The following is a 19,188-nucleotide window of genomic DNA, read 5'->3' as shown; positions in this document are numbered from 1 at the left end:
TTATGCTATCAGTAGGACTTCTGATCAACTGAAGGTAGTTAGCAAATCAAGTCCTGGGGGAGTCAAAAGTTATATGTGCATTTTAGACTACGTGTGGGAGGGTCAGGACCCCAATACCAGCCTTGATCAAGGGTCAACTATAATTATTATTTTTAACCCAAGTTTTCTTTAATACGATATAAGGACGTTTTAGTAAAATATTTAAAAATACTATTATATTAAAAATCTTGTTCTGGGCAAAGATAGTGGAACTTGTACTAAGCTAATATTATATTTCACCTTAACATAATCATATGGAAAGTTTGTCTTTTACATTTGGTTGCTCTTCATCCTGTGCCTCTTCTGTTAGGTGATCATCACCTTCCAAAAGTAGTTTTCTGTAGTCTCTGTTCTCTGTTTCCACTTCTTGTGCTTCTGTACAGGTGAATGATTGTTTTGAGGGAACAGTGCTGTCTTCCTCACCTTTCAAAAAACACATATAGTAGTAATAAGAATAAAACTTGCCCTATATGCATAGTTTTATAAGGAAAATTACTTATAAAAAGTATTCAAATGGGGCACCTGGGTGGCTTAATTGGTTAAGCGTCTGCCTTTGGGTCAGGTCATGATCTAAGGGTCCTGGGATGGAACCCTGCGTCAGGCTCTGCACTCAGTGAGGAGCCTGCTTCTCCCTCTCCCTTTCCCCCTCTCCCCCTGCTTATGTGCATACTTTCTCTGTCAAATAAATAAATAAAATCTTAAAAAAAAAAAAAAAGGAAAAGTCAGTCCCTATCAATAGGAACTTTTTAGCAATTTGATGTATGCAATTCCAACTCTGAAATTGAGTTTTGGCTATGAAAACTCTAGATTCCTAATTATAGATGAATGCGATCAAGGTACATCTAAAAATTAAAACACAGTACCATTTATTGTGAATTATTTCTCTACCAATGTGATTAATGATACTCTTTTTTCCCAAATCTCACAGAAAAGGGAAGCAGCTCTGGTAGCTAAACAGCATTCATTCACATGTTAAAAAAAAAAAATCACATTCATTCTGTCGGTAATATTGTAAATAGGAAACTTCCCCGAAGTTTCTTTTCTTCCCAGAAGAATAAAAAAAATGTAATGTATCCACACAACTGAACACTGTGGAACAAAGAGAATGAACTCCAACCACGTGCGACCACACGGGTGATTCTGAAAAATACACTGCTGAATGAAGGAAGCCAGACACAAAGTTACAGACTGATTGTCTTTATGAAAAATTCGACAACATACCCAAACTGACACATACGAGTACCGAAAGCCAAGACAATGTTATCTTTAAAGGGTATACCAGGGGCAGGGGGCATTAGAAGAAATTCTGAGGGGCTGGCAATAGTTTATAAGTTTATTGATCTGAGTGATTACACATGTGTTTAAGTGTATGAATACCCATCAAGTTACAAAGTTATGATTCATTCACTCTTCAATATGCAGGGGTTTTTCCTAAGTAAAAGTTTTTTAAAAAAGATTTTATTTATTTTATTTGAAAGAGAGCACACACACATGCACGCAACAAGCAGAGGGAGGAAGAGAGGGACAGAATCTCAAGTAGACGCCCTGTTGAGTATGTGGGGCTTGATCTCATGACACTAAGATCATGACCTGACCCAAAACCAAGGGTCAGATGCTTAACTGACTGAGCCACCCAGACGTCCCTAGGTAAGAGAGTTTTTCAGAGTACTTATTGGAAGGGCGCCTGGGTGGCTCAGTCAGTTAGGCAGCTGCTTTTGGCTCAGGTCACCATCCCAAGGTCCTGGGATCAAGCTCCACATCAGGCTCCCTGCTCAGCGGGGAGCCTGCTTCTCCCTCTCCCTCTGCTTCTCCCCCTGCTTATGATTTCTCTGTCTCTGTCTCTCTGTCAAATAAATATATATTTTTTTAAAAAGTACTTATTGGAATTGAATTTCAGAAGAACTACGTTCAGATCCCAATTTTTCTACTTGATAATGGCAAGTTCTTTTTCCCATAAAGTATGGATAATAAGATCTATCTTACTAGATGTTACATAAAATAAATGATCAATAAATGTTAGTCAAATCTGAATCTAACACTGAATATACTAAAGAATCATTAACTAATGATGATCAGGAAATATTCTTTGGAAAATACTGTTTTTTCCCAATGAAAAACATAACAAATGAAATTTAGAATATGCAACTACACTTGGTAGGTCAAGGCATATATATAAAAAATAATATTCCAAAATAACCATCATGACATAGGAGGTTCATTACATATATTTTTTTAAGATTTTATTTATGTATTTAAAGGTGGGGATGGCAGAGGTAGAAGCAGACTCCCCAACGAGCAGGGAGCCTGATGCAGAACTTGATCCCAGGACCGAGAGATCATGACCTCAGCCAAAGGCAGATATTTAACCGGTTGAGCCACCCAGATGCCCCATACATACTTTTTAATGATCCAAACTCCTAATAACTATATTTTACATAGAACAGTAACAAAAACAGTTGAAATAAATGTTATCTTTTCAAAATTGTCTGCAACACTATCATTTAGCCCCTTTGCACTCTCGAAATGTATTTCTGTCACTCCTCCATCAACACACAGCATTTATTTCCTAATCCCCTAGAATCCAGACAGCCTGTGTGACTGCTCTGATTAACAGAATAGGACATAGGTAACACTTTGTCTGTTCTGGACTGAACTGTTAACTTGATTGACAGCTTCTACTTCCTCCTCTCCTGAAATCCAACAAACATGTTGGAAGAAGCCCATAGAGACGTCATATTTAGACGGACTAGTCAATAGTCAACAGACACATAACTAATCCCATCTTGGAAATTCAGTCCAGTCATTCTTTATTCCTTCGGATGACTATCACTCTTACCAATATCTGACTGCGATCACATGAGAGTCCTCAAGTGAGAATCTCCCAGCTGATACCAGTCAATCCAAAGAACTGTGTGTGTGTATAATATAGTATTGTGTGTGTGTATGTGTGTGTGTGTATAGAGAGAGAGACAGAGGGAAGGAGAGTATAACATACTATATAATTCAACAATTTTAGTAAATTTAAAGAGTTGTACAACCATTAGGACAATCTGGTTTTAGAACATTCTCATCGCCCCAAAAAGTACCCTCCTGCTTATTTACAATTAATCCCTATTTTCATCCTAATAACTGTTCTGATTATTGTTCCTGTGCATTCACCTTTTCTAGCATCTTATATAATTAGAATCATACAATATGGATTCTTTTGAGCCTGGGTTCTTTCACTTAGAATAATGTTTTGAGGTCTATCTATGTAGTGACATGTATCAGATAAAATTACATTGTATGAATCTATATACAATGTATATTACATTGTATGAATGTATCAGATAAAATTACATTGTACGAAGGAAAAATACCACATGGTATTTTTCCAGTCACAAGTTAATAGACATTTGGATCATCTCCAGTTTTGCAGCATCACCAATAATGTCATAACATCCACAATCCTATCTCTGAGTGCTCATATGTTTTCTCACGGATAAAGTCTTAGCCATGGTATTACTGGGTAATATGGTAAATTTATGTGTAATTTTTAAAGAGACTGTCAGAATGTTTTCCAAAGTGGTATACCACTTTATATTCCCATCAGCAATGCATAAATGTTCTAATTTCTCTGAATCCTTGCTAACACTTGGTACTTTTTTATTACAGTTATTCTAATTTGAGTATAGTAGTATCTCACTATAGTATTAATTTGCATTTCCTTAATGACTAATGATGTCATTCATCTTTTCATGTGTTCCTTACCCATTTGTTTATATCCTTCACCAAATGACTCAAGACCAAAATATCAGACATCTTCTGTCCATTTTTTGAGTTGACTTCTTAATAATGAATTATAAATGTTCTTTATGTATTATGGATATAAGACCTAATCAGATGTATAATTTCCAAATATTTTCTCTCAATCTGTGGTTTGTCTTCATTTTCTTATTGTTGTCTTTTTTATTTATTTTTTATTTTTTAAAGTTTTTTTTTTAATTTATTTGACAGCTGGAGATCACAAGTAGGCAGAGAGGCAGGCAGAGAGAGAGAGAAGCAGGTTCCCTGCTGAGCAGAGAGCCCAGGACCCTGGGATCATGACCCAAGCCGAAGGCAGAGGCTCTAACCCACTAAGCCACTTAGGCGCCCTTATTGTTGTCTTTTGAAGTTGAAAAGTTTTTAATTTTGCTAAAGCCCAGTTTGTCATTTTTTTCTGTCACAGACTTTGCTTTTGGTATGGTATCTAAGAATGCTTTATTCAACTCAAGGTCACAAAGACTATATCCTATATTTTCTTCTGTAAGTTTCAAGATTTTAACTCTTACACTTAGGTCTCTGATCTATTTTGAATTACTTTCTGTATATACAGGAAGAGTCCAAATTCTTCCCTTGACAAGTGGATATCTAATTGTCTTGGCCCCATTTGGTTAAAAAAAAAAAAAACAACTATCCTTTCTCTTTGGAATTGTCTTGGCTTTGATATCAAAATTCAGCTGATCATAAATGCCAGAATCGATTTTTGGACTTGCAATTCTGTTACACTAACCTACAGGCTCATCTTTGTGCCAATACCTCACTATCTTAATTACAGTGGCTTTATAGTAAGTTTTGAAATCAGATAGTGTCAGTCCTTCAAATTTGTTTTTTCTCCAAATTGTTTTGGCTGTTGCTTGTTTGTTTGTAAGATTTTATTTATTTGAGAGAAGAGGAAGTGAGAGCAAGCACAAGCAAGGTGAAGGGCAGAGGGAGAAGCAGGCTTCCCGATGAGCAGGGAGCCCAATACGGGACTCGATCCCAGGACCCTGGGATCATGATCTGAGCCAAAGGCAGACACCTAAATGACTAACCCACCCAGATGCCCTGTTTTGGCTATTGTTGGTCATCGTCTTTCTGTGTAAGATTTAAGACCAATTGTCAATTCCTACCAAAAAAAAAAAAAAAAAAAGCCTGCTAGAATTTGTTAAAAATTACAATGAATTTATAGAGCAATTTGGGAGAATAGCCCTACTGACAATACTAATTTTTCCAATCTTTTAATATGAAATGCCTCTCAATTTATTTATATTTTCTCTAATTTTAATCAATAATGTTTTGTTGTTTTTAGTTTATAAATCCCCTTCTTTTGTTAAATTTATTCTAACTACCTTCATTCTTATATTACTATAAATTGAAATGTCTTCCTAATTTCAATTTATGATGGTTCCTTGCTAGTATACAGAATACAATTTTGTACATCACTGATCTTGCATCTTGTCTCTGCTAAACTGGTTTATTGGTTCTAGTGTGTATGTGTATTCTTTGGGATTTTCTTTTTTTTTTTTTTTTTTTAAAGATTTTATTTATTTATTTGACAGAGAGAAATCACAAGTAGATGGAGAGGCAGGCAGAGAGAGAGAGAGAGGGAAGCAGGTTCCCTGCCGAGCAGAGAGCCCGATGCGGGACTCGATCCCAGGACCCTGAGATCATGACCTGAGCCGAAGGCAGCGGCTTAACCCACTGAGCCACCCAGGCGCCCCTCTTTGGGATTTTCTACAAAAGGTTCATATGATCTATGAATATGGGACAGTTTTATTTCTTTATTTTCATTCAGGATGCCTATATTTCTTTTTCTTTCTAATTTTCCTAGCACGAACCACCAGTACTATGTTGACTAAAAAGTGCGGAAAGCAAAAATCTTTATCTTATTCTTGACCTTAGGAAGAAAACATCAGTCTTTTTCCATTAAGGATGATGTTCAGGTGTGTTTTCCAAAGATGTCCTTTATCAGACTGAAGAACTTCTCTGCTATAACTAGTTTGAGTATTTTTATCATGAAAGAGTCTTAGATTTTATCAAATGTTTTTTCTACACATATTTAGATTATCATGTCTTTCTCCCCTTTTGTTCTATTAAGGTGGTGTATATATATTATATTGGTTGATTTTCAACTGTTAAACTACTCTTGCATTCCTGGGATAAATACTTTGTGGTCATGGTGTGACCATTTCATATACTGCTGGACTCCGTTTAATATTATTTTGTTAAGGATTTTTGCATCTATACACATAAGGGATATTAGTCTGTAGTTTTCTTGGATGCCTTTGTCTGGTTATGACATCAGGATAACACTAGTCCTAAAAAATGCATTGGGAAGTTTTCCCTCTTATTCTACTTTTTGGAAGAGTTTGTGAAGGGCTGGTCTTTTCCTTGTGTGCGTGTGTGTGTGTATTATACAATTTAAGAACCAACAACTACTGAATTGCATACTTTAAAAGGCTGACTTTTATAGTATATAAAGATATCAGTAAGAGCCCATCTATTTCTGGTTTGCCTTTATTCTTAGAGGGCTACAGAGTTTACCAAGTTACCCCTACTATGGTAAGCCTTCAACTCCAACCTCTATCTCCCCAGTCCTCTTCCTTTTGGGGACTGCTGATTCTATTAGTCACCGGCCCCTCTAGAAGAAGCAAATACCATTTTGATAGACCCAAATGCCAGGCTCATTTTTGTGAGTTTCTATCTTCCTCCAGATCCTGTACTGGTAACTCTGAGGAGCTTGTTAGTTTTCAATGGTTTTAAGCACATTCTTGTTGTTAATAATCTGTCTGGCTTTCCTAGCTACTTTCAGGGAGAATGATGGCTTGAGTTACCTAGTTAACTATTACTGTATGCCTGAGTCATCAATTTTTTAAAGTTATAAAACAACCATAACTTTATCACCAACAATTTTTCTTATGAGATTATAAAATGTTTCAGAATGATGTAACAAAATTTACAACAGTTCCTCTCTATGCCATAAAAAATGTATGCAAACTCTTTTGGGCTTGGAGTTCAACATTAATATAATTAATTTCACTGTTTATGAACCCTAGCTATAACCTGAAAAGACCACATTCATTTCTACAGCACCCTGCAGTCTCCAAAACACTTTCACGGCCTGTTATTTATAACTTATTCCTAGTAACTCCTCTACTTATCTCCTAAGTAAGTAAAACATTATAGCTTCATTTTAAAGTTAGATAAACTGAAGTTAAGCTCACTCATTTATGCACGTCTAAAACAATTTCAGAAACTGCTCTGAAGGTCACACACACACAACTTTTATAATCTCACCTGACTTTCTACTGTGGCAGTCTGTGCCAGAATCAGATTCGGACGTTGACACATATTTCAGTATTTGATGTCCACAGCTTATAGAATAAAACAGACAGATACACATTTACAAATGAGGCAAGCAAATTTTGAGCTAAATACAATTGGAAAATCTGCTTAATTTTAACCAAGATCCTAACTGCAAAACATCATACAGGTCCAACATCTCGATAAACCTAACAGTTAGGCTTTATCCTGGAAGGCATCCTGTGTCTCTGAAGAAAATAACATGTTTGAAAGTCAACACTGAGGTCTGAAGTAAACACTTACTACTGATAAAAAAATAAAAAATGAAAACAAATAGCAAATGAACTGGGTACTACAGTACTATATAGCAAAATAATTCTCACAATTTACTAATATCTTGAGATGAATAGAATACTACTATATTTCACTTCAGATAGAGATCACTTAATTGGAAAATGAGTAATAGTGCTAAAATGAGGGAAAAGTTTGTTAAGAATAAAAACCACTCATAAAGAAGACATAGTTTTAATCCATTAACTAGTTATAATAGAAAACTACTAACAGTTTATTAAAATAACATATTTGGGAAACTTACCTGTTACACAAACTGCTATCAGAATTTCTAAGTTGCTGATAAGTATCTGGTGAATTGGGTGCACTGCCCAGAGATCTGTGTAAAATAACACTCGGCTTAGTAAGAAAGTTGGCAGTGTCAGGAAATTCTATGGGTGACCGATTAGTTAGCGAGCCAGCAGACACTGGTCCATGGCTGGGAGAATTCACAGGACTCAGGCTGGGGAAAGCACCTTGAGAAATTAAAAGAGAGGAAAGAGATCAATAAATATGTATGCATGTGTAGGTGTTTACTGTCTCTGTGTATTTATAAAGAACATTTTCCTTCTTTAAAGAAAGCAAAGTATTTACAATTAAATAATAAAAGCCATTTCCAGGTGGAGGTGTCTTCAAGACACTATAGGCACTATTTGTCATCATGAGTGTGAAATAAATACCTTGTGGCAAGATGGCACAGATATTAATAGTATAACTAAAATGTACAAAGTGTGGTACATATTTCCCTAACTGGTCTTTATCTTTCACATTTTATATCCCTAGCGGCTTAATATCCACCTGAAGAAAGTATTGGTACCAAACTTGACTGAAGAACCAAAGTTCTTAAAAGCATTAGCCAGGCTGAGCAATGATAAAATTATAGGTTAACACAACAGATAACTTTTTTTTTTTTTAAAGATTTTATTTATTTATTTGACAGAGAGAGATCACAAGTAGGCAGAGAGGCAGGCAGAGAGAGAGAGAGGAGGAAGCAGGCTCCCCGCTGAGCAGAAAGCCCGATGCGGGACTCGATCCCAGGACCCTGAGATCATGACCTGAGCCGAAGGCAGCGGCTTAACCCACTGAGCCACCCAGGCGCCCCGCAACAGATAACTTTTAAAAATATATCCAAATCATTCCAGCTCATTCATTCACTTAACAAATATTTGAGAGCCTACTATATGGTAGAAAGTGTGCTGGGTTTCACCATGGAGAGAAAGATACCGTCCCTGCAACTCAACAAACCCAGAGACTAGCAGAGAACGCAAACAAGTGCTCAGTGCTAAAGACGAAAAACAAAAACAAAAAAACAGAATGCTTCAGAAATACATCTCTAATGCTACTGATTGGCTCCAAAAACCTACACTGAGTGCCCTGAACTAAGGTGTAATGGGTATATCTGGAGAAAGGTAGGCAGATTTAAAACTTTATTTGCAAATAAAGATCTAAGTGTGAATCAGAGGGTAAAGCAAGTAACAGTTACTCAGGAGCTAGGGCATTTTCAGGCATAGCGGTATATGTGTGTGATGGTTAATTCCACGTGTCACCTGGCTAGGCTATCTACAGCGTCCAGCTGTTTGGTCAAGCAGCAGGCTAGAAGTGCTTGTGAAAGTATCTTCCAGAGGTGATTAACATTTAAATCATTTAAACTGGGCAAAGCTGATAACCCTCCCTAATGTGCGTGTGGCCTTATCCAATTGGTTCAAAGCCTTAAAAGACAAGACTGAGATCCTCCAAAGAGGAAGGAACTCCAGCTCCAGACTGCCTTCAGATTCAGGACAGCAGTATCCCCCCCATCCCTCCTGGAATTTCTAGCTGGACAGCCTGCCTTGAAAATCTCAAACCTGCCTACCCTCACAATACTGCAAACCAGTTCCTTAAAATAAACCATCCCTCCATCTGTCTCTCTCTCTCTCTGTAAATGCACATACACATCCTGTTAGTTCTCTAGAGAACCCAAATACAATGTGTTATTTTATTTTATTTATTTTATTTAATGGTGTTATTTTCACCATGTTGTGAGTTAAGTAGTATTTTCATTCTCACATGTGGGGGGATAAAAAACTATCAAAAAAAAAAAAAAGAAAAGAAAAAAGAAGCTAAAAACTTGATTTAGTTAACATAGTTAAGGCTGGGAGACCATAGTCCTTTAGTCCTTTCTCCAGAGCTGACACTATGGTTCTATCAGACCGATGTATGTAGAGGTTCCTGTAATTTCATATGGTGTTAGAGCTGAAAAGGATTTTTTAAAATCTGGTCAGCCAATTTAATATTTCAGAAGAGGAAACCAAGGACCAGACAAGAAGTGCCTTGCTTGATTACTTACTAACTGGAAACTAAAGGTCCTTTTTCTAGCCCTCCTTTTTCTCATTTTACTAGTGAGTGTCCAACATCCTGACAGACGAGCTAAGAAGAAGAAAGGGTAACATAATCTTAGGGTAGACATTTGATCTGACAAAGAAGAACCTAGCAACCCTTTAAAAAAAAATGCTTTCTATGATACAGTCATCATTTTAATGTTAAACCTTGTTTAGTGTGAAACAGAACACACATACAGAGGGAATGCTAACCACTCAAGCTGAGACATAGAGCTGCCAGAGACCAGAACCCCTGTCTTCCAGCTCCTCTTCTTCTCATTACAGGAAATCATTATCTTGACTTGCATGGTATTGGTTTTCTTACCTTTCTCTATAATTCTACCATGTATGTACTCTTTTTTTTTTTCACAATTTAGATAAGTTTTGCTTTTTTTTAACTTTATAAAGTCAATTAGGTGATGAATATAAATGCTTCTATGCCTTGCTTACATCTTAAAAAGATACTGCCAGGCAGTTGCGTGTGACGGCAATTCTCCGATTTTCAAGGCCGTATAAAATTGTACGCATCAAGATAGCACAATTTTATTTCTCTGTTCAAGTACTGAACTGCCAAATTGTCTTCCAAAGTGGCTGAAGCATTTCGCTTCCCATCAATGTGTCAGCGTTCCCACTTCGGAACATTTTTACCACTTGCTCCTGTCTGTCTTTAAAATCACAGGGCTTGCAGTGGGGATGAAGTCTTGGGTCAGTGTGGTTTTGATGTGCATTTCCCTAATAATTAATGATACTGAACATCTTTTCGTGTGGTAGGGGGTCACTGGTGTATCTCCTCCGGAGAAACAGCTTTTTAGTTAGGTCCATTGTCTTTTAATTATTGGGTTGTAGGACATCTTTGTATATTCTAGATACCAGGCCACTATCAAATATACAATTTGCAGATATTTTCCCCCATCCTGTGTCTTTTCACTTTTCACCTAAAGAGGTGTCTGTAGAAATACAAATGTTTTTAATTTTAATGAATTCCAATTGTCAGTTTTTCTCATTCATGAACTGAGCTTTTGCTGTCATATATTAGAATGATGTATTCAACACCCCAAGTCACAAAATTTTTCCGTTTTCTTCTACTAGTTTTAGGCTTTAACTCTTATAGTTGTGTCTATGATGCATTTTTGTTAATTTCTGAGTATGATAACAGATAGGATTCCAAATTCATTCTTTTTCCTGTGTAAATCCAGTTGTCTTAACACCATTTGTTAAAAATACTGTTTCCGGGGCACCTGGGTGGCTCAGTGGGTTAAAGCCTCTGCCTTTGCCTCGGGTCGTGATCCCAGGGTCCTGGGATTGAGCCCCGCATCGGGCTCTCTGCTCAGTGGAGAGCCTGCTTCCCTCTCACTCTCTGCCTGCCTCTCTGCCTATTTGTGACCTCTGTCTGTCAAATAAACAATAAAAAACTCTTTAAAAAAACAAACAAACAAAACAAAACACTTTCTTCCCCACTGCCTAGAAGTCACCTGTAGAAGGGAGTCTGTTGAAACAGTTACACCTTCACACTTGAGTTTACAACACAGGATTGGATTTCACGTTTTGCTTGTGAGAGGCCTTGGGGTCAGCTCCTCGTGAGTGACTGGGGCCTTCTCTGACGCACGTGCACAGCCTCATAGACCCCCGGGAATCTGTCAGACGTTCTCAAGTTCCTGCTGGTCATCGAGTAGCATCCAGGATTTCCTTTTAAATTCCGAGGCAGCTCTTGTTGGCCACCACTGAAATCACAGCCTTAGGCAGTCTCCATGTTGCCTGGCATGGGGTTTGGGTTTTTTGTTTGTTTTTTTAGAGAGCCGAGCTGAGTCCAAATACCCACAACACCCAGGGAATAGAGATTTCCCAGGGAGCTTCAAGTTGGGACAAAGTGTTTACTGTACTCTCAGTGGAGTTCTAAAAGTCTGCTCTCCCTGATGGTAGCAATGCCACCTGCCTTTGCCAACAGTTCCAATGACGGAGCCCCCAGATGAAATGTCACAGGACCCACGGTCTTACCCAGGTTCAGCAGTCTCTCTTGTACAGAAGACTTCCAGTTTTTTCTCAGGCTTAATTCCCAATGTTCTGAAATGGCTGAGCTTCCTTTTCTGTCTTCTTGTTGTTTTAGCAGGAGAGCGAGCTTATGGAGATCTTCTCTCTGCCATTCCTGAAGTCAATCACTATACAGGATTTTAATACTTTGAGACTCACTGAGACTTGTTTCACAGTCCAGCAAATGGCCTACTGTCCTCCATCCTGTGCGTATTCTTGGAAAACATATTCATCCTCTGATGGCTGAATGTGGTGCTTTGCAGTCAGCTGGTCATGTCATGTTGCTCTAATCTTCCATATATCTATACTAATATTTTGGTCTGCTTATTCTACTAATGAGAATGGGGAGTTAAAATCTCCAAATATGAATATGGATTTGTCTATCTCTCCCTTTAGTTCTGTCAATTTTTAGCTCATGTATATTACAACTATGAGATCAGACCTCCCTGCATCCTCGTACTTACAGTGTGCATCTTGTTCAGAGCATACGCTTGAGTCTTGTGTTGTTAACTGCCTGACAACCTTTTTTTTTTTTTTTAAGATTTTATTTATTTATTTGACAGACAGAGAACACAATTAGGCAGAGAGGCAGGCAGAGAGAGAGGAAGGGAAGCAGGCTCCCTGCTGAGCAGAGAGCCTGATGCGGGGCTGGATCCCAGGACCCTGGGATCATGACTCGAGCCCAAGGCAGAGGCTTAACCCACTGAGGCACCCAGGCGCCCCAAACTTTGTCTTTTATAACCAGTGTATTTTCAGTTTTTTTGTTGAAAACTGGATATTTTGAAAATATGCTTAACAACACCAGCGGATCCCTGCCTCTCTTGCCCCTCCCCCACAAACAACTGTTAAGTTTATGTGATACAGTTTTCAATCTAGTTGTTTCTCCTTTATGTCTTTTATCTTTCCTTAGATTCTTCTGGATTATTTTTGTTGTTGTTGTTTTTTAAATCATGCCTCCTATATTCATTTTTTACTTACACTTTATTCTTCAGTTAGCCAACATTCAGTACATCATTAGTTTTTGATGATGTGTTCAACAATTCATTAACGTTGCATGTAACACCCAGTATTTTTTTTTCTCTCATTCTTTTAATTGCCACTCTGGATACTACAATGTGCATCTTTGAAGTTTCACTTTCTTTCCAATTTATACTTTTTACTGCTTTTACAAGTTTAAATCCATTTCCCCCTCTTTCACCCTTTATATGCCATTGTTACCACATATTTGACTTCTCCATATATTATGTATGCTATGAGGAAGTTATTGTGTTTTTTAATCAATATTCAACCAAATGTTCAGGCTTACTAGGGCTTTTCATTCGTTGCAGCCATTCTATGCTGTAATCAGGGTCATTTTCCTCCTACCTAAGCTACTCCCTTTGCTGAATCTTAGTAGTACAGGTCTACCAGCAATAAATTCTATCAACTTTTGTCAGTATGAAAAAAATATTTCACTTTTATTTTTAAAAGATATTTTCAAAGGGTAAAGAATTCCAGGTTGGCCTTCTTTGTTTGTTTTTTCAATACTTTAAATATCTCATTCTACTGTCTTTTGAGTTCATACCCGCGATTGTAAAATCTGTCAATATTACTGTTGTTCCCTGGAAAATAACCTTTTCTATCTGGTTGCTTTTGAGATTTTTTCCTTGTTGTTTTATAATTCAGAGGCTTGGCTGAAATTCCAACCTATGATTTTCCTTATCTTCTTAGGGTTCATGGAGTTTTAGGAATTTTTGATTCCTCTATTATTTTGGAAAATTATTCTGCCCTATTGTCTCTCTCCTCCTCTTTGGGACTTCGTTTATACATACATTATACAGTTAATTTGGCCCAGTAAGTCTCTTAAGTGTTGTTCTGTTACTTAGGCTCATATACGGTAAAGACTATTAACATCTTCTGTTATGTTAATAACTTCTTTGGTAAAGACTATTAACATCTTCTGTTATGTTAATAACTTCTTTATCTCTGATAACTTTCTCTCTTAGAAGTCTGCCTAGGCTGAAATTAATACAGCTTCACCAGCTTTCTTTTCATTAGGGTTAGCATGGTCTATTTTTCTCTATCCATTACTTTTAATCTTTATGTGTCTTTATTTTTAAAGTGGGTTTCTTTCTTCCTTTTTAGAGATCTGAGTTTCTAATCTGTATTAGTCTTCTTCTCTTTAAACAATTTCTTTTAATATTTGTTTGTCAGGTTTACTGGCAACAAATTCCCTCAATTTTTGTCTGAGGAAGCCTTGCAAAGGGTACAGAATTCTAAGTTGGTGTTGTCCCCCCCTCCCCAATACTTAAAATGTCTCACTCCATTTGAACGGCTTATGAAGGTAAGTTTAATGTAATAATTACTTTTGTTCCTCTACAGGTAAGTTGTTTCCCCTCACCCCCCAGCTTCTTTAAAGATTTTTTATCTTTGATTTTCTGTAATTTGAAAACAATATACCAGGTATTATTCTTTTGATATTTATCCTGTTTGGTGTTCCTCCGTGAGCTTCCTGGATCTACAGTTTGGTGTCTGATATTAATTTGAGAAAATTCTCAGTCATTACTGTCTCAAAATATTTATTCTGTTCCTTCTTGTTTTCTTTTTCTGGTATTCCTTCTGTAGTTGTCCACAGTCCTTGGATATTCTGTTCAATTTTTCAGTCTTTGTTTTTCAGTTTTGAAGATTTCTGTTGACATATCCTCAAGCTCAGAGATTCTTCCTTCAGCTGTGTCCAGCCTGCTCATGAGCCCACTGAAGACATTCTTTATTTATGCTATAGTGTTTTAGATTGTGAGTATTCATTTTTGTTTTATTATTTTAGGATTTCCACCTCTCTGCTTACATTGCCCATCCATTCTTGTATATTATTACTTAACCCAATAGAGCCCTTGCCATATTTATCATACTTAGGTTCCCAGTCTGAAAATTCCAACATCCCTATCTGATTCTGATAGCTTGCTCTGTCCAAATTGTATTTGGATTTTTACCTTTTGGTGTTTTTTACCTTTTGGTATGCCTTGCAATTTTTTATAGATAGTCAGACATGATGTACGAGGTAAAAGAAACTGCGGTAAATAGGCCTTTAGCAATGGTGTGAGGTGTGAGGGGAGAAGTGTTGTACATCCTGTGATTAGATCTCAAGTCTTTCGGTGAGACTGTGCGCAGGACTACAAACTTCACAAGTGTTTCTCGGGTTGTTTTTTGGTTTGCGTGTTTTTGTTTTGTTTTGTTTTGCCTCTCCCTTTGGTGGGGGAATGACTAGAGCTAACCGAAGTTGAGTATTTCCCTTCCCACAGGTTAGTTAGGCTCTGATAAATTCTCAACCCATAAGGTTCCGGTTAACTAGTTTCTCCTGAGGGCAGCCTTGTTAAGAAGAGGAAAGTGCTCTTGTGTATTTAACATGGTTCCTTTTCCTTGACCCCTGATGAAAGCATTTTCTCCGCTATTTATTTATTTATTTATTTATTTATTTAGATTTTATTTATTTATTTGACAGAGAGAGAGATCACAAGTAGGCAGAGAGGCAGGCAGAGAGAGGGGGGGAAGCAGGCTCCCCGTCAAGCAGAGAGCCTGATGCCATACCTGAGCAAAGGCTTAACCCACTGAGCCACCCAGGCGCCCCTCTGCTATTTCTGAGGAAATCTGTCAAGCTCCCAGAGGTGAATCTCACAAACTCGGGGGGTGGGGGAGCTCCTTATGACTGGGTCTCCCTGGGGTTTTTAATTCTCAGAGTTATCCTCCAGCAATTTGCCAACCACGGTTCAGGCTTCCCTACCCCAGCACTGATTCTAGGCAGTGGCTCCAAGTTTCCCCTTGTGCATCTCTGCTCCAGTAAGTCATTACTTCCTGTATTTGCCTGTGGCTCCATTCTTAGTGGGACCAGTTGCCCTGTGTCCTCATCTTTCTCACAGATCCTAGAAGAGTTGATTTTTCAGTCTGTTCAGCTTTTTACTTGTTAGGACAGAATGATGGCTTCTGGGCTCCTTAACATGCAGAATCAGAAGCCATACTATTATCTATATATTTTTTTCCCCTCTCTTTGTGTCAGTTTGGATATTTTCTATTTTTCTGTCTTCAAGTTCACTACCCTTTTCTGTCGTGTCCAATCTGTTCTCAAACCACCCTAGAAGCTTTTAATTTAATCAACTGCATTTCTCAGTTCTAGTTCTTTTCTATGTGTTCTAGTTCTATGTTAAAATTATCCAACCATTTTTGTCCATCTCCCCTTCTATTTCTTTTAAATCATCATTATTTTAAAGACTTTGTTAAATCTAACATCAATATTGTACATAGGTCTCCTTCTAGTGTCGGTTTTTCTTATCAATAACACGTTCCTGGGCGCCTGGGTGGCTCAGTGGGTTAAGCCGCTGCCTTCGGCTCAGGTCACGATCTCGGGGTCCTGGGATCAAATCCCGCATCGGGCTCTCTGCTCAGCGGGGAGCCTGCTTCCTCCTCTCTCTCTGCCTGCCTCTCTGCCTACTTGTGATCTCTCTCTGTCAAATAAATAAATAAAATCTTTCCAAAAAAAAAAAAAATAACACGTTCCTGCCTCTTCGTGTTTTATTGGTGTTTGCTGTATGCCAAACACTACATAAAAAAGAATTTTGTAACTGTATGTATATTCCATTGCCCCTAATGCCAGACATAATGTACTTTAAAAGTAGGTATCGGTGTTGTTCTGTTACTGCTATGTTGTATTTGTATCTTTCATCTAAAATATTTTGAAGTGTTCTATAATCTTTTGAATTAAAGAAAATTCCTTAATTAGTAGGAGTGGTGAAAAGGGTAAAGCAAGTCAAGAGGAACAAATTTATAGTTATAAAATCAATCAGGGGGTTGTAACGTACAACATGATGACTACAGTGAATAATACTGGATTGTATATTTGAAAAGTGCTAGTAGAGCAGAGCTTAGTTATCACAGGGAAAAAAAACTGTGACTATGTATGGTGACAGATGTTAACTAGACTCACTGGAGTGATCATTTGGCAATACACACAAATATCAAATCACTGTTGTACAGCGAAACTAATATACTGTTATATGTCAATTATACCTTAAATAAATAAGTAAATACATGGGAAAAATTCTATTAGAATGACTTACTAGGATATCATTAGGTTTTTTCCACTCTCACAGCAAGATTTTTTTTCTTTCTCTGTAATTGCCACACTGCGAAAGAATACCCCTGCCATAGAATTTTCCCTTGTTCTGAATATGGGAATCTGGATCTTCAACTTGGTTAAGTAGTTGTGTATTTTATTCCTGAATCCCTAGTGCCTAACCAAATGCCTGGTACATAGTGGATGTTCATAAAGTGTTGTGAAAGAATGAGCAAATGGTCAACTAACAGTCAATCCAAATCACTTAGTCATGTTAATTTACGACGCATAAAATGGTATTCGAAATTAGCTCTAAATGTATAATGAAAAAATTGTGCACTACCATACACTTGGAGACCTCCCCCATTTAAATCATAAAGAATGGTTTCTTACCAGCTCTTCTTAGACCCATATGGTGAGTTAGGGATACAGAAGATGACCTTTGCTTCGGGATTGTCAGTAGATTTGAACTAAAAGGCCCATTTAGATAGGATCCTTGACTAAAAGGGAAAGATAACAGATTAAAAATTTTAAAGCCATGGGAAATTTCCTCTTTTTTATTCATGATCTTCAGTTCAACTAGGAAACATCTGCTTATACAATTGGAGTTTAGACATCTATCTAGTGCTTAAAGCCTAAAGCAGGGGCCAGAAGTGCTCTCTGTAAAGAACCAAGTAGTAGAAACTTTCAGCTTTGCACTTATTCAACCCTGCCATTGTAGCATACAAGCAGTCACAAAATACTAATAAACAAATAAATATGATTGTGTTTCAATGTAATTTCATTAAAACAAACAAATAAACAAACAAACCGTAATGGACCACAATAGGCCCGAAAGCTGTAATTTGCTAAATATTGGTACAAAGCAGGTTATCAATACCACCTGGAGCACTTCATAGAACACAGATTGCTAGTTCTACCCCCAGGATTTCTGGTTCAGGAGGTCTGGGCAGGGCCAGTAATCTGCATTTCTAATAAATTCTTAGGTGATGCTAACAATGGGGGGTCCCGGGACCTCACTGAGAATCACTGGCCTAATACATACAGTTTTCACTATTTCCTGCTCCCTCTCTTCACAACTATTGATTATCCATTAACTACCGCCATTTCCTATAACTGAAATATTTATTGTAGGTTTTAGAGCTCTTACGAAGAAATTAAACACAGGTAGGCAATCACACACTACAGCAATGTGATATGTAAAATGCAATTTAAGATTACATATTTGGAAGATTTCCAAAACCAAGCACGTAGCAAATACACCATAAATTTTACCTTTTCTTCGATATTCACTAGGCTTTTTTCCTGTCGACTCCTCATGGGGCACTTTGCCACAGGCTCAAGGACAAATCCAGATTCTCTACTTTTCACTGTTTTTTAGTGGAGGCTAATATCTCAATAAGCTCTTCTCCAACTGCTTCATCTTTTCTGTACTTCCATACCCCATGACTCAAGGAAGGCCTATTTTCTCTGTGACCTAAAAGGTTTTTGTTCATGTCTCTATTACATTTACACATAGCGTATTATAATTTCACTGGTTACGATAATTTTCCCTCATTATTTTGTCATTTTCTTTGGGGCTTTAACACATCTCTCTAAATTCCTGGTGGAAATAGCACGGTGCCTGATCGAGATGTTCAACAGATACTTGTGGAATAGGCAAATGATCTTCTCTTTAGGTTCCTAGTCTCAATTTCCTACAGAACAAATCATTTTTGCTCCCCAGATTGGGGCGAGTGGGCTTTTTTTCTTTCATTAACTCTTGCTTTGAGGGTCTCCTTGGACATTTTTCTAGAAATGTGGTTTGTTCTATAACCCTATGGGAGCAAAAAATTCTGTATTACAAAAAGAGAAGGCATGTAAAACCAGTTAGCAACCCTTAAAACTTCCTTCTTGACACTAACAAAAACTGTAACAGCAGCACTATTTCAAGTATCTATTATGTAACATTCATTGTTTTAGGTAGTTTACACACTTTTATCTTTTTTAGTCTATTTAACAGGTAAGGCTTCAAGAGGCTCAGTGATGTCTCCCCTTTCACACAGCTAAAACTCACAGCGGCAGAGCTAAAATTCAACCTCTAATTTCTTTTCACTCTAACAGGAGAAAGCATTTACTTTCTACCTGTTTTTAAAAGGCCTTGCCCGCACCTTGCATGAAACAATTCTGATTCTAGCTCTGTGTTTCTCAATCTGTAAAATTAGAGATTTAGAGGTAGGGACTTTTTGTTTGTTTGTTTTTGGTATCAGGGGTAGAATTTAGTGATTC

The 19,188-nt window shown here is 37.4% G+C and overlaps 1 protein-coding gene across 1 annotated transcript in view; it reads right to left on the bottom strand.

Moving 5' to 3' along the window:
• PDE3B (phosphodiesterase 3B) overlaps window positions 1-19,188 on the bottom strand; it is a 184,194-nt gene that overhangs the window by 26,968 nt on the left and 138,038 nt on the right. The window contains exons 5-8 of the mRNA XM_044258887.1: window positions 17,314-17,420; window positions 7,718-7,928; window positions 7,117-7,193; window positions 314-462 (exon numbers count right to left, since the gene is read on the bottom strand). Of these exons, the coding sequence (XP_044114822.1) occupies window positions 314-462; window positions 7,117-7,193; window positions 7,718-7,928; window positions 17,314-17,420 (544 nt within the window). The remainder of the gene's footprint in view (window positions 1-313; window positions 463-7,116; window positions 7,194-7,717; window positions 7,929-17,313; window positions 17,421-19,188) is intronic.

This window comes from Neovison vison, chromosome 7, assembly GCF_020171115.1.
Source record: "Neovison vison isolate M4711 chromosome 7, ASM_NN_V1, whole genome shotgun sequence".
Lineage (NCBI taxonomy): Eukaryota > Metazoa > Chordata > Mammalia > Carnivora > Mustelidae > Neogale > Neogale vison.
This window is presented reverse-complemented; position numbering and strand designations above follow the sequence as displayed.